Below are 14,724 nucleotides of genomic sequence, written 5' to 3'. Positions count from 1 at the left end.
CCCCTCACTGCCCTCTCCTCCCTACTCACCCAATACTCTCCTCGCCCCAGCCCCTCCGCCTTGCCTGTACTCTCCATGCCCCGACCCTTCCTCCTCGACCCCTCCTCGACCCCTCCTCGACCCTTCCTTCCCCCCTCCTCGACCCTTCCTTCTTCTTCTTCTTCCTCCTCCTCTCTCCTCCTTCTCCTTCTCCTCCTCCCTCCTCCTCCTCCTCCTTCCTCCTCCTTCCTCCTCCTTCCTCCTCCCAACCCTGCCCTGCTCCCTCCTCGCCCTGCCTGTACCTCTTTGCCCCCTCCCCATTGCCCACCGACATTTTCCGTTTTAAGTCGAGAACCACCGACGCCTAATCGATATCACGTGAATTATCAGCTGCTCCTATTGGTTCCCCGTGCGGTTGATGTCAGGTGTTCTGGTTGTGGCCTGGTTGTTTTTGTCTGAATTGCAGCTGCTCCGGACCTCGGGGTTTTCCAACAGAGGCCGAGGTAAAGGATGAGGCCGGGTTAGTTTATTGTGTTGAAAGGGAGCTGGATACGTTTAGCTCCCTGAAGTTGGACCTTCTTGAAGGGGTTTGGGTGAGAGTTAATGGCCCAAGCTGCAGGCCGGTATTCCAGAGGTCCAAACACCGTGTTTGGGAAGTTTCCGTTTCCTGCAGTGTTTGTCTTGTTATGGGCTTATGAATAGATCCACGGGATTGGTGCTGCAGCAGGTACATGTTTTTAGCTCTGTAGGTAGGGCTCAGGGTGATTGTCCAGCCGACTTCTTGGACTTTAGGTCGCCACTAATGATTTTGAGAAATGATAATCGGCAGGAAGAGTGCGAGTTTTTATGACCGTGTTTAAACAGGCTGCTGTCTGTGTTTTCTGGGTTTGTGCGCAGCTGCTTCATCTAAATAAAATGAGCTGGTTAAAAATAATTCCCTAATTGGGGCAGGAGATGGGGTGGGACTAAGGCTGGCGTTCTAATATTTTTTTGCTGGTGAAAGTTCTTTTGAAAGCTTAACTGTTAACAAAAATATTGGGGAAAGAAAATATACGTTGTATACTGTAATTCTAATTTGCAAATTGCTGAACAGCCCCTCAAGAACTGGAATATTGAGTCTGCAGTAGAATTGAAGATTCCATGTTGGCAGTTCTACCAATATTTCTGAACAGATATATGATGAAGGCCTAGCTGGCCCCTGCAACTGGCTGGGGATAATAAATATGAGAGCATAATCATGGGATGAGCAATATCTAATGAATACTGTTTGCTGTCAGGGTATTGCGCAAGGGGTTATTCCAAGTAAATTTATCGTGTTTATGTTCTGCAAAATGGATGATAATTCCTCAGAAACAGTGATACATGAAATTTAACTGGGAAGGTACTATAAGTTCAAGTAAAGGAATGGAAAATTAATGGGCATTGGTGGTGGCTAGGAACAGGCTATGCACCTACCCTTCTGGCTGGAGGCATCTTCCTAAAAGAGGCAACATATCCAGAAATGCCTGTTTTTAAAAAAAAAATGACTTCTATAAAATGCTTTCCTCAGTTAAATGTTGCATTTTGATGAAAGCTATTTGAACTTTGACTTGAAGCTGTAAAGTCCATCTTTGGTTTAGATGTAGAATTAGTGGGAAAGGTCAGCTATAATATAAAGGATCAAATACAATAAGAACATAGAAAAGTGCTGGTTTGGAAAACAATAGGAGATGCACTTGTGTTGCTCAGTATGATGCAATACTTTCTCACTGTGTTGCAAAAATATGATTACATTAGCTGTACACAATGTTATTTGAGGCATTGTGGTCTGCTTTCCTGTTTAAGTCTTCCATCGCCCACAGAATCTCCAAAGGAAGAAAGAGGCAAATGGATAACAAACTACATTCCTAGTTAGGAGTCTTATTCAAACAGTTCCAAGAGACTTGATTTGAAAGAAGCAACGTGCGTGCAGTTTTTAGTAGAGGACAATAGAGTAGATAACAACGACTCATTTATATAGCACCTTTAATGTAATAAAACGTCCCAAGTGCTTTACAGGAGCATTATAAAATACACACTGAGTCACAAAAGGAGATATTAGGTCAGTTGACCAAAAGCTTGGTCAAAGTGGTAGGTTCTAAGGAGCGTCTTAAAGGAGGAATACGAGGTGGAGAGACGCAGGGAGGATATTCCAGAGCTTGGGGCTTAGGCAACCAATGGTGGAGCGATTAAAATCAGACATGCACATGAGACCAGAATTAGATGAGTGCAGATAGCTTGGAGGGTTGTGAGGCTGGAGGAGATTAGAGATGGGAAGGGGCGAGACCATGGAGTGATTTGAAAACAAGGATAAGAATTTTAAAATCAAGGTATTGATTGGCTCTCGGTCAATGTAGGTCAGAGACGCACGGAGGCGCATGCGTGCACGCACACGCACGCGCGCACACGCAGAGACAGACGCACGCGTGCACGCAGAGACAGGCGCGCGCAGACGCACAGGCACGTCTCTGCGCGCGTCTCTGCACAGACGCGCACGCAGAGACAGGTGCGTGCAGACGCACGCACACGTACACAGACACACACACACAAACTTGTAGAGCAGTGGAGGTAAAAACCATGGAACTATTAAGAAACATCTTGATGTAGTGATGAATAGACTGTAGATTCTTTTCTGGATGAATGAGATAAGGGAGGCTGAATGGCCCTTCTAGTTTGTATCTAGTGATTTTATGTAGATTTATGACCTCATGATGTGGGGTGTGTATTGGGTAAAAATGTTAGACATTCACTGCGGTTTGTGGTCCTGTCTTTACAGATTTTACTGGATTCTGTCAGAGATTGTGGACCAATGTCGAACCGAATATATGCAGACCCAAAAGGCAGTTATGATGACTATCAGTATCCAGTGGTGTTTTTGCCACCATACGAAAATCCTCCTCCTTGGATCCCAGTGCATGAGGTAATCCTGTTGTTTCTTAGTGTGGTACTGAGTAATGCAGACCAGAAAGCCCCAGACTTGATCTTTTAAGTGAACTGGACTCAATTTGTGCAATAGTTCGGGTGCTAGAATTGACCTTGGCATTCTTGGGCCAAGGAGGATAAAAATCAGTTGGGGTTCTTATTGCTGATTAACCTAATGGGGCAAGTCTTAGAGTATGAGTCTCTACACGAAACTGGGAAAGAGTATCAAAATTAATTTTGCATTTGATCATTATAGCCAGTAGAGAAAAAAAAATGTCATGCATCCTTTTGAAGTTGGATTCTAAACAGGTTTTGTAGCTGCCCAGGTAACCCAGTCCTATATATGTCTTACCTGTTCAAGTTTACAACAATAGTAACTTGTATTTACATGGTGCCTTTAATGTAATAAAATGTCCCAAGGTGCTTCATAACAGCATTATAAAACAAAATATGACACCAAGCCAAATGAGATATTAGGTCAGATGACCCAAAGCTTTGTCAATGATGTTTTAAGGATTGCCTTAAAGGAGAAAAGCAAGAAAGAGAGTTAGAGAGGTGTTGGGAGGGAATTCCCGAGCTTTGGGCTAGGCAGTTGAAGGCACAGCCACCAATGGTGGAAAGATTTAAAATCGTGTGTATTTGAGGCCAGAATTAGATGAGCACAGCTATCTCTGAGGGTTGTGGGGCTGGAGAACATTACAGAGAAAAGAAGGGGCGAGGCCATAGAGGAATGTGAAACAAGGTTGAGAATTTTAAAATAAGACATTGCTTGACCAGGAGTTAGTGCATGTCAGTGAGCACAGGGGTGATCGGTGAATCGGACATGGGCAGCAGAGTTTTGGATGACCTCAAGTTTATGGAAGGTAGAATGTGGGAGACCAGTCAGGAGTACATTGGCATAGTCAAGTCTAGAGGTAACAAAGGCATGAATGAGGGTTTCAAAAGCTGATGAACTGAGGCAGGGACAAAGCTTGGCATGTTATGCATGTCATGTAGGTGAAATGGGCACTGTTAGTGATGGCGTGAGCCTGTGGTGGAAGCTCATCTCAGGGTCACATATGACACCAATGTTGTGAACAGCCTGATGTAGTCTCTCAGTTACCAGGGAGAGGGATAGAGTCGGTAGCTAGCGAATGGAGATTTTGGCCCCCACGCCAAACAGTGGCACCAGTTCTTCCAATATTTAATTGGAGCAAATTTCTGCCCATCCAGTACTGGATGTCAGATAAGTAATCTGATGATTTAGCAACAGTGGAGCAGTCAAGTAGAGTTGGGTATCATCAGTGTGTGTGTGAAAGCTATCTTATGTTTTCAAATGATGTCACCAAGGGGCAAAGTATAGATGAGAAATAGGATGGGGCAAATGATAAGTCCTTGGACACCAGAGGCAATTATGTGGGAGTAGGAAGAGAAGCTTTTAGAAGTGATATTCTGGCTACAATAAGATAAGAATGGAACTAGGTGAGAGCAGTCATACTCAGCTGGATGGTAGTGGAGAGGCGTTGGAGGATGGTATGGTCAACCGTATCGAAGGCTACAGACAGATTGAGAGTAACAAGGAGGAATAGCTCGCTTTTTGTCTGTCATTTGTGACTTTGATATGAGCCATTTTGAAACTGTGGCAGTCACGGAAACTTGTTTGGAGGGATTCAGTTTTGGCGTTCTGGGAAAGATGGGCACAGGTTTGGCAGGCAACATGTTCATGGACTTGAGAGAGGAAGGGGAGGTTGGCAAAGGGGTGGTAGTTTGTACAGACAGTGTGGTCAAGGGTTTTTTTTTGTTTTGATGAGAGTGGTGATGATGGCAGATTTAAAGGAGGGGGTAACATCTGAAGAGAGAGAACCGTTAATATTGGCTAACATGGGGACTGGGAGAGGAAGTTGGGTGGGCAGCAGTTTAGTGGGAATAGGAGGTGGGTCTTCTGGAGAAGATGAGCTCAGACAGGGGAGATAGGGATTCTGATGAAAAGTGCAAGTTCAGGGCTAGCGCAGGAGGGAACTTGAGGAAGTTTGGCCTGGTGGGTTAGTGGATGGGAGGACACATGGCAGAGGCAACTGATCGAATGGTCTGTATTTTGGTGACAAAGAAGCCCAGGAGCGTCTAGCACTTACTGTTGGTGGGGTTGGAGGAGAGGGCTTTAAGATTGGTCGCAGTAGTTTATTAAGTAAATATTTTGTGGAACTTTTTTTTTCCTAGTTTGTGAATTAGATTGTGCAAGAGTTGCTGTAATTCATAGTCATTCTGCCATATTTTCTTACACTTAAAGGAACAACTCTGTAAGCTAGTAAATCAATTAGTGAACACCAACCAGAGATATGGTGCAGGTAAGCTGCACTTACATCAAACATATAAAAGATTTAAGCAGGCAGTGTAACGTTTCAAAATATTGTAATTTTCTTTTAAGAAAAAATTAAAGCATGTATTACATTTGTTACAAAATAAGCCATTTAGAACTGAGATGCTTCATAAGTTGTGGTATTTCAAAAATGTTGTCCTTTCTGTACTCCATTCAGTGAAACTGCAACATTAATCACAAACTTGAATTTGTTTTATTCAAGGAATGAAGAATACGGTTTTATGTGTATTTTTTTTAAAGTGATTTTTAATTGATTCCTTAGAGGTTACATCACCCGGACTACAATAATGAGCTGACCCAGTTTTTGCCTCGAATAATCCATCTGAAGAAACCCTCTGGGGCCCAGGTAATAACCCTTCATACACAAACATGTCTCTTGTAAATTAGAGGACAATGTTATTAAGTCTTGAGTGCATTGTCTTCTGTTGTCCCAATGTTTTATCTTTCATGCTAAATTTTCTGCAAGGATTAGTTTTCTGCTAAATAAAATGGTATTTTCAATCAGTTTTAAAAAAAATTTTTTTTAACTGGTTGCAAAGGTTGGAGTTACAAACTGCTGCACCACTAGAATGGTAGGATGTTGTTTTGATCCTATGATTGCCTCGGGCAGAGTGTTTCTGACCAAATCAAAGACACAAGGAATTGGTCAACTCCTCCTCTACGGGGAGGAAGAAAGGAATGTCTGAGATAATCCCCAAGCATGGAGCATGTTTTCCAATCTCCAGTTGGCATAGTGACTTTAGTAAGTTAATAGGAAGAGGATTCCAGCCTGGTCTGATGGGATGAAAGCTTTCTTCTGTCTGCTAGCTGTAAGGGTCCTACATGAAATGAGTTTGGCACAGTCACATCTCAGTTCCTAGCGGGCATTAAACTGTCCCTAATTTGACATTAAATTGCTTTTAACAGTGTTCCAATGATGTGTGCTCAGTTTTGTTTTGATGCAACAAGTTGGTTGACTTGGGTAGAAGGAAATAAGTGTCTGAAAAATAGCTCTACTTGTCAAGCAATGTTTCTCAGGTTGTCTGAGAGCAGCTAAATTTGAAGTAATCTGCTAAATATTAAAATGGTGGCAATACTACTTGCAATTTTGGTGTTGTAAATGTTCAGTCTGTGGCACTGAAGCTAATTGCCTGGTTGACATTGGCTAACTTGATGGGGCTTTATCGAAAGGGTTACCGAATACTCTAGGAAATTCTGTAATTCTGATCCATAAACTTGTGTTCTTGTTTCCTACAGCTTGGATTCAACATCCGAGGGGGCAAGGCATCACAGCTTGGTATCTTCATATCAAAGGTTTGTGTGCATGGCTTAAATGTGTTACGGCTTTGTGTACTGCTGTTAAGCATGATGCTCAGGTTAGATTCTCAGTTATTACTTGGGCAAAAACTGCTATGGGTCAACCAAAGAGTAATGGTATTCAGGTAGCAGTTCTGTACTGGAGGAATTCTGAAAATCTTAAATTTTTAAGTTGTTGGCCTTTACTTCTGCATTTAAGTCCATTTCAGGCTGAAGGACTGAAATATCTTTTGTCTGCTAGTCTTAAGGGTTCTATGTGAAATGAACTTGGACAGTCTCAATCAAATTCCCTAGTGATCATGACACCACAGCATGCAACGTTCCTAATTTCAGCACATAATTGGCAGTCACTCAGCGAGGTGGGAAATAGAAAAAAGTCATGCTGGTGCAGTAGGAATCATTATCCTAAGGTTAAAGTGCGTTGGCACAGAGTAGAAGACCTTTTACTCTGAACCTAACCCATGCTATACCTGGTGTGAAAATGCTTGTTAACATTGGGTATCCAAATTGTAAAGCATTTTATTCCCTGGAACTAGCCTCTTCACTTGACAAACACAGAACTTCACCCCCCTCATTCACTCTCTTCTCTTTCGCCCGTGCGCGAAAAGCCACTTGTTGACTTGCTGCCAACACAAAAGACATTGAAAGATAAGTACTTTTTAATAAGAATGGCTGTGTGTGTGTGTTCTTGAGTACTAACCTAAGTGTCCAGGCAATTACCTTTTACCATAGGTAATTCCTGATTCTGATGCAGATCATGCAGGTCTGCAGGAAGGAGATCAAGTCCTTGCTGTGAATGACATTGACTTTCAGGACATAGAACATAGCAAGGTGAGTACCAGAATCAAATCGTGCACGAAGGTATGAAATTCAAACTTCTTTATGAATTTGTGAACTTTAACCACAAAGATACATGGGACATGAGTTTTGAGAGTTTGTAATACCAATTCAGGATGTGCCTTAGGGACCAGTGTGTGACCTGGCAGTTAATGGCAATGACTGACCTCTTAATTTTGTATTTTGAGCCTGATAAATCTTGTCCGACCACATTTGTGTGTCATGATTTGACACTTGGATTAAAGTTCAGGGGAATGTACATGAGCTGCTATTCAGAAAAGAAACCAGTTTATGGTCAGATATAGCGATGCTAATATTGAATGGGTTCTGATTCAGATAACTTTTGTATTTATTATAGCAGCAAAACATTGTTTCTGTAGGGGAAAAAAAATCAGTCTTTTTTCCTTCAGACTGTTTTTGCTGAGTTGTGTTCATTTCTGTTGTATAGGCTGTTGAGATCCTAAAATCTGCCAGAGAAATTACAATGAGGGTTCGCTATTTTCCATACAGTAAGTACAAACCTAATTATTTTAGGAAGATAGGAACATGAGTAGGCCATTTGCAATTTATAATTGAATCATGGCTGATCTCAACCTAATTTATCTGGTTTTGAACCATGTCCCTTCACATCCTTACCTTGTCCCTCCTTATCTTTAATCTCCAGCCCCACCACCCTCCGAGGGTATCTGTGCTCCTCTACTGGTCTCCTGAGCATCCCCAGTTTTAATTGCTCCACCTTTGGTGGCCACACCTTCAGTTGCCTAAGTGCTAAACTCTGGAAAATACCCTCCATACATCTCTGCGCCTCTCTACTTCACTTTCCTCCTTTAAAACACTCCTTTAAACCTACCACTTTGACCAAGCTTCTGGTCATCTGGCTGAAAATATCCTTATGTGGCTCGGTGTCATTTTGTTTTATAATGCTCCTATGAAGCACCTTAGGGCGTTTTATTATGTTAAAGGTGCTTTATAAATACAAGCTGTTGTTACCTAACAAAAATCTGAGTCTTGAAAGCTTCAATTGATCTAGCATCCACAGCGTTTATGGGAGATTTCCAGATTTCTGCTATCCCTTTGTAATGAAGAGCTGCTTCCTGATTTCAGTTCTGAATGGGCTGATCCTAATTTTAATATTATGCCTACCTGAGAATAGATTTTCTTAATCTACCCTGTTGAATCCTTTTTATTTTAAACACATCAATTAGATCACTCCTTAATCTTCCACACTCCAGGGAAATATTATGGCACGCTAATGCAACCTATCCTCAATTTAACCCTTTAATCCCTGTTATCATTCTGGTGAATCTGTGCTACATCCCCTCCCAGGCCAGTAAACCATTCGTGAGGTACAGTGTCCAGAACTGTACAAGTGGGGCCTGACCAAGGCTGTATGCAAATCAAGTATGATTTCCTCCCCTTTTATATTCCATTCCCCTTGAGATAAAGGCCAACATTCTGTTAATCTTTGATTGCTTTTTGATCCTGTCTACTAGCTTTGTGATTTGTGTACATGGACACCCTTTGCACCTCCTCAATTTGTACCACCTCACCAATTAGAAAATACTCCCAATTTGTCTTTCCTGGATTCAGTGGATGACTTCACACTTCCCCACATTGAACTCAGCTGCAGTTTTCCACATGCATTTAATCTTTGTCCCTTTTGAAATTTCCTGCTCCCTTCTTACACTACTTACTGTGCCTCCAGTGTAGCGTTATCTGCAAACTTGCATATGCAATTCTATCTTCATCCAAGTCATTTCTAAATATGCTGAAAAGCTGAGGCTCCAGTACAGATCCTGGGGAGCAACACTTGTCTCATTCTGCCAATCAGAGTACATATCCTTTATCCCTATTCTGTCGCCTACCTTCCAACCAATTTTCAACCCATATTGCAAGGTTACCTCCAATTAAATGTGCTTTCATTTATGCTCATTCTTTTGTAATCTACCTTATTGAATGCCTTCTGGAAGTCCATATAGATAACATCAATAGATATTTCCCTACCATACAGGTGACCTCTTCAAAAAATCAGATTAGATTAGTCAGGCATGACTACACAAATTATGCAGCCCAAATTTGTCCAAGCGCTCAGTCACTCTGTTCCTAATGACCGATTCTAGTAACTTGCTCACAATAGATTGACAGGTCTGCCATTACCTGATTTTTGTCTCCCACTCATCCTAACTTTGCTAGTGTTTCTCCATTATTTAATAGTTTGTATTTCACTCTTGCCTCTTTATATTTTTTGTTCATCTCCTTAGTCATCTATAACTAACAAGTTAGTTAATTAGTACGTGTGCAATAAATTAAGCAGCTTGTTTAAATTCCTCAGGCTTGCTCTGCATTAAGTACAAAGTCATTTTTCCAGTTTTTTTCCTTGGCTTGTTTGATCACTCCACACTCTTATTGCCTGTCTGGGTCTGTCCCTCTGGGCTTCTTACACCTGTGTTTGAAGATTGAATTAGTGTTCTTTTAACTGACGTGGATCATGTGCTGGAGCCAACAGAGAAAAAAGGTCATGTTCATAGAAAATGTTTCAACTCCCATTAAAGGAGAGGGATCTTGCTGGGGTGGAGTTCACTGTAACCCTTTATTTCAATTTTCTTTCCACTTGGTTTCTGAGGTGCTAGCTGTTGCTGGAGATGGTTTGCCTAACAGGTGTCAGCTTTAGCTCAGTGGGTTGCCCTCTGACCCTGAATGTGGGTTCAGGTCCCTCTCCAGAGACTTGAGCACAAAATCAAGGATGATGCTTCATTGCAGTATTGAGAGAGATGCTGTCTTTTGGATGAGATGTTAAACCGTGGCCCTCTATATCCTGTATAGATGAATGTATAAGATCCCATAGCACCATTTTGAAGGAGAGCAGGGTAGCTCTTCCTAGTGTCCTGACAAATATTTATTCTTCAACCAACATCACAAAAAATAGATTATCTGGTCATTATTACATTGTTTTTTGTAGGAGTTTAATGAAATTCTTAACCCATTTAAAATAAACTGGCCAATCACTGTAGGCATAAGCACTGCCCACCCCAATTTAAAGATAAATGGGAATTTACTGTCAATAAGTTTTATCCATACAGTTCAATATATACATTGCATACACTTAACAATATAAGTAATTGAGCAAGTTGAAAATAGACTACCACTAGTTAGGGTTGCCACCATCCTTTTTGTAGACTGTCTAAAAATTTCTAAAATAGTCTGGTTAAAGAACACAGCTCATCACCACCTCAGGCAGTTAGGCATGGGCAACAAATGCTGGCCTTGCCAGCGATGCCCACATCCCATGAAATGAATTTTTAAAAAAAAGTCAACAAAGAACATAGATCAAAGACTTTATTTTGAAAAACCAAGTCTGCAAGGGTATAACACCTGAAGAACAATGGGTTTCACCCTCCCAGAATTTCGTATTGTAAAGAAGTCTGATTCTGAGGGTGCAGCTGCTAACACCTGGAAACAATGGAAGGGTCAGGTGGCTCTGCTGAAACCAGACTTTTGGACTTTGCATATTGGAAAAGGCCTTTTGATTCCAGATAAATTTTACATTTTCTGAAGGCAGACAGGCTGTAAGAAAGGAAACCAGTGGTGGCAGCTGCAAGGGAGTATGGGAGCACCTGCTCGGAATACTGATACAGCGAAAGGCTGTGAAGATTTGAACCTGCTTTGAACGTTGAGGTTTGCAGAGAAGTAAAAGACCAACAGAATCACCAGGAATCGCCTTATTCACTGACGTCCAGGTCGAAAGTGCTTGGAGAAGTGAGTGACTTTGAGAAAGGCCTGGGAGATCCAACCCAGTGTAACTGGGAGGAGCTTCAGACTTTTAACTGCAAAAGATTTCACCATCGAGGAGGACTCTAATGTCTAAATAAGCATGGTGTGAAGTTTTCAAGTAGTTTAAGAAGTAAAGAGAATACCTTTTATAATTTGGGGTGTCAGCTACTTGCAAAGTACTATTTGGTTAATGGGGATTTCTTGTAGTATAAAAGTCTTAAAATGTGAAATATTGTGTAATTCTTTTAAATTGGTCTGGGGATTCATTATCATGTACTTTAACATTAACAGTCTCACTGAGGTCGTAACACCCACTAGTGGGAGCATCTCAATTGAAGGCAGCCTGAGTTGTGATTTTTGTTTTACGTGCTGGCTTGAATGATCTGTTCTGATGGTAAATATCTACAGTGGGGAAGTTACAAAAATTACTTTGTAGCATGCACTGTTTTAGGATTGAAAGCTACTTAATTATCCTCTGAAGGTGGATTGTCAGATTTTATCTCTTGTTTTCTTTCAGACTTTCGCAGGCAGAAGGAAAGGACAGTTCATTAAGAGGAGTTCCTGCTGATAAACAGCCACGTAGTGGGATCACTGTGCCTTAGAAATCAACTGGCAAGTTTGCTACTTGTAAGATGTCTGGTTAGCTGCTTAGAACAGACAGCAGCTGGTTCAGTTTGTCGTGAGATTCTGAAATTTGGGATTTGTATTTGTTGAAGGGCAAATTTGGAATTTATAATCATCCAGCATTTTCTATTTCACATTTCTAGTATTTACAGTCTGTTTCTGTCACAGTAAATTGTTAGACATTTTCTGAACATTTTGGGGAAACTCCGATGACATAGCATTTTGAGAAGTGAAACACTCAGGTGCCTAGTTCCATAATTGTCTTGGGAATCTGGAAGGAATCTTAAACCCACTAGGATCAGAAACCCTCCCCCAACTCCATATAAATGAGTACCCACAAGGTTATTGCTGTATAATATTTATACAACTTGTATATTCTGGACCAAAACTGAAATGACATTCTGCATAAAGATTTGTAAAGAGACTTTTGGCTTCATATTCGTTTTGTTACACAAGGCTAAAAACTCCATGTGTTGCATTAATATCACATCTTGCAAATATATGTGGGCTACCTTCCTCGCTGGTGCTGTTTATGATCCTGGTTTAATACTTTCCACAGTTAAACTGGCTATGCAACCATATAATGAATGTGATTTTCATATTTAGCACTGAGCAAGTTTAGTTGGTATATCTTTCAAAATAATATATAAACAGCCACATATATGCACCCATACCATAATTTTAGGACATTTTAAAGAAATTTTTGCACTGAAATAGATGATTCAGAGCCTATGAAACATTTCTTTACATAGATGGTGATTAACAGCTAGCATGAGCTCTAGAAGAATCAGTAAGGTTAGAATACTGCTCTTGTTCAAGAAATCACTCGATGCAGTAATGGAAAGAAGGTTGATGTGCTAATCTAGAAGGTCAAAGGTTTGAATGATATACCCCAAAGCTGTGTTTAATATGGATAATTGTATAATAAACTAGTGTGCATTTGTTAAACCCCTTACCTATTCTGAATTTTTGTTTCATAAGCATATTGAGTTAATCATGTATGTGAGAGTGATTAGATCTCACAACTGGGACTTTCGCTCATGCCATATACTAAAAATCCTCACCTGTCCTTACTGGTCGTTACCTTGTCTTTTTGTCTCATGCTGCTGTATACATTAACTTGGCATCCAGAGTTGAAATAAACTCTTGACTTGAAATCATGGAAAACAAGTACCAGAATCATTTTATTTCATCACTTTAAGTCTGTAAACAAAAAAAAAAAATGCTGCAGTATAATCTGTTCAATTGTGATATTCCACTGGGTTCTTGTTCAGTTAATACTCCCGGTAGAGAGCCTTGCTTTCTTCAGACCAACCAAGAATATATGCCTTTCTAAGCCTTGGAGGTATACTGCATTTTATGGCGGCTTTACTTATTCCTAAAAATCTGTTGCATCAGTGGTTGGGATCCATCTGATGCTGGTGTCAATTGACTTTTGGAGAGTTTCTCAGTCTGCTTTTGTGAAATTCTGTTGGGGTTCTAGTGTCAGTGTATTAACAAGAATCTCAATGCTGACATTGATTGAGGGCCTATGTTGATTGCTAGGGACATCATCAAGAATGGTTCTGGTGGCGATGATTGATTAGGTTTCCTTTGCTATCTTTAGAGAGGAAAAACTCTTCTCTGCTACCCTGATGAATGGAATGTACCTTGATCGCTGGTTTCAAAAATGAGGAGTTTATTCTCTAGTGAAGCCAACTGTACAATTGTTTCTCCATTATAGTTGACCTCCTCATAGCCCCACATTTTGTGGTGGTTTTTAAAGTCTGAGATGAATGGATGTTAACTAGGAGTGAAAAGAGGTCAGACCACTGAGTAGTGTTTTGCAAACATTGGAAATCCTTTGCTTTCCTATGTGTATTGCTGTAGTGAAAACTCTGGTAATACTGGGATGCTGGAGTTCATTGCAACCTTCAATGACTTGTTCAACATAGCATGGCAGACCATGTTTGGGATAGTTATTGCAATAAGCAATAGATCCATGTATAATATGTCAAACTGGCAGATGTGTTCAATGCTTGTTTTTTTTCCAAGAACCAGGATATCAATGCTGTATTTTCCGATTAACCTTATCATAATCACACGTTGAGCGAGAAATGTCTTCAATGTTAAGTTAGCATAATTAGATGGTTGGGCTTGTATGTAGTTTCGTTTGATTTGTCACTCATCTGGAGGTAGATTTTAATGGAGAGTTTGCTGTAGTTCAATCTGGTGGTAGTTGTGACCTTGCAGGTAAAGTCATACAGTGGTTGTCACTGGACTAGTAATCCAGAGGCCTAGCCTAATCAGCTAACGACAAGTTCAAATCCCACCATGACAGCTGGAGAAACATTTAATTAAATCTGGAATTAAAATCTAATATCAGTAATGTGACAATGAAGCTACTGGATTGTCAAAAAAATCCATCTGCCTGACTAATGTCCTTTAGGGAAGGAAATCTGCTGTTCTTACCCAGTCTGTTTTATGTGACTCCAGATCCACAGCAATTTGATTTTTTTTTAACTGCCTTCCTTCTGAAATGGCCTAGCAAGCCACTCCATTGTGTCAAAGCTCTACCAAAAAGTCTAAGAATAAAACTGATGGACCACCCAGCACAAGACACAACAAAGGCAAATCCAGCCACATAGACTCTGGAAAAAGTCCTCTTACCCCCCAACAACTAGGAACTTGTGCCAAAATGGGGAGAGGTGTCCCACAAACTAGTCAAGTGACAGCCTGACATCATGATTCTCAGAATCATACCTTTGCGACAACATCCCAGGCTCCATCACCATCCCTGGATATGTCCTTTCCTGGTGGCAGGACATGCCCATCTGAGATGGTGGCACACAGGTGGGAGGGAGGGGCCCTGGAACTCCTCAACATTGCTGGATCCCATGAAGTCTCATGGCATCAATTTCAAACATGGGTTAGGAAGCCTC

The 14,724-nt window shown here is 41.0% G+C and overlaps 1 protein-coding gene across 3 annotated transcripts; it reads left to right on the top strand.

The window, feature by feature from the left end:
* The first annotated feature begins 263 nt into the window (after nt 1–263).
* pdzd11 (PDZ domain containing 11) lies at nt 264–12,227 on the top strand. 3 transcript variants are annotated; one of them, XM_068047483.1, is made up of 7 exons: nt 264–499; nt 2,774–2,917; nt 5,538–5,621; nt 6,512–6,568; nt 7,304–7,402; nt 7,857–7,917; nt 11,697–12,227. In XM_068047483.1, exons 2-7 carry the CDS (start codon nt 2,807–2,809, stop codon nt 11,729–11,731), a joined length of 447 nt encoding a protein of 148 aa, XP_067903584.1. In that variant the 5' UTR covers nt 264–499; nt 2,774–2,806; the 3' UTR covers nt 11,732–12,227. The 3 variants fall into 3 exon arrangements, with proteins under 3 accessions (XP_067903584.1, XP_067903581.1, XP_067903580.1); XM_068047480.1 differs by having other exon boundaries at nt 267–482; XM_068047479.1 differs by lacking the exon at nt 264–499 and adding an exon at nt 540–706.
* The last annotated feature ends 2,497 nt before the right edge of the window (nt 12,228–14,724 follow it).

The sequence above is a fragment of the Heterodontus francisci genome, chromosome 15, assembly GCF_036365525.1.
Source record: "Heterodontus francisci isolate sHetFra1 chromosome 15, sHetFra1.hap1, whole genome shotgun sequence".
Classification (NCBI taxonomy): domain Eukaryota; kingdom Metazoa; phylum Chordata; class Chondrichthyes; order Heterodontiformes; family Heterodontidae; genus Heterodontus; species Heterodontus francisci.
The sequence above is the reverse complement of the archived record's forward strand: the minus strand, read 5'-3'. Positions and strand labels throughout refer to the sequence as shown.

Excerpts from the sequence above, each read along its gene's own strand:
- pdzd11 (XM_068047479.1), top strand. The coding sequence starts at position 674 with ATGAATAGATCCACGGGATTGGTGCTGCAGCAG. Across the intron at positions 5,622-6,511 it reads AGAAACCCTCTGGGGCCCAG|CTTGGATTCAACATCCGAGG; the intron begins GTAATAACCCTT and ends TGTTTCCTACAG. Across the intron at positions 6,569-7,303 it reads TTGGTATCTTCATATCAAAG|GTAATTCCTGATTCTGATGC; the intron begins GTTTGTGTGCAT and ends CTTTTACCATAG.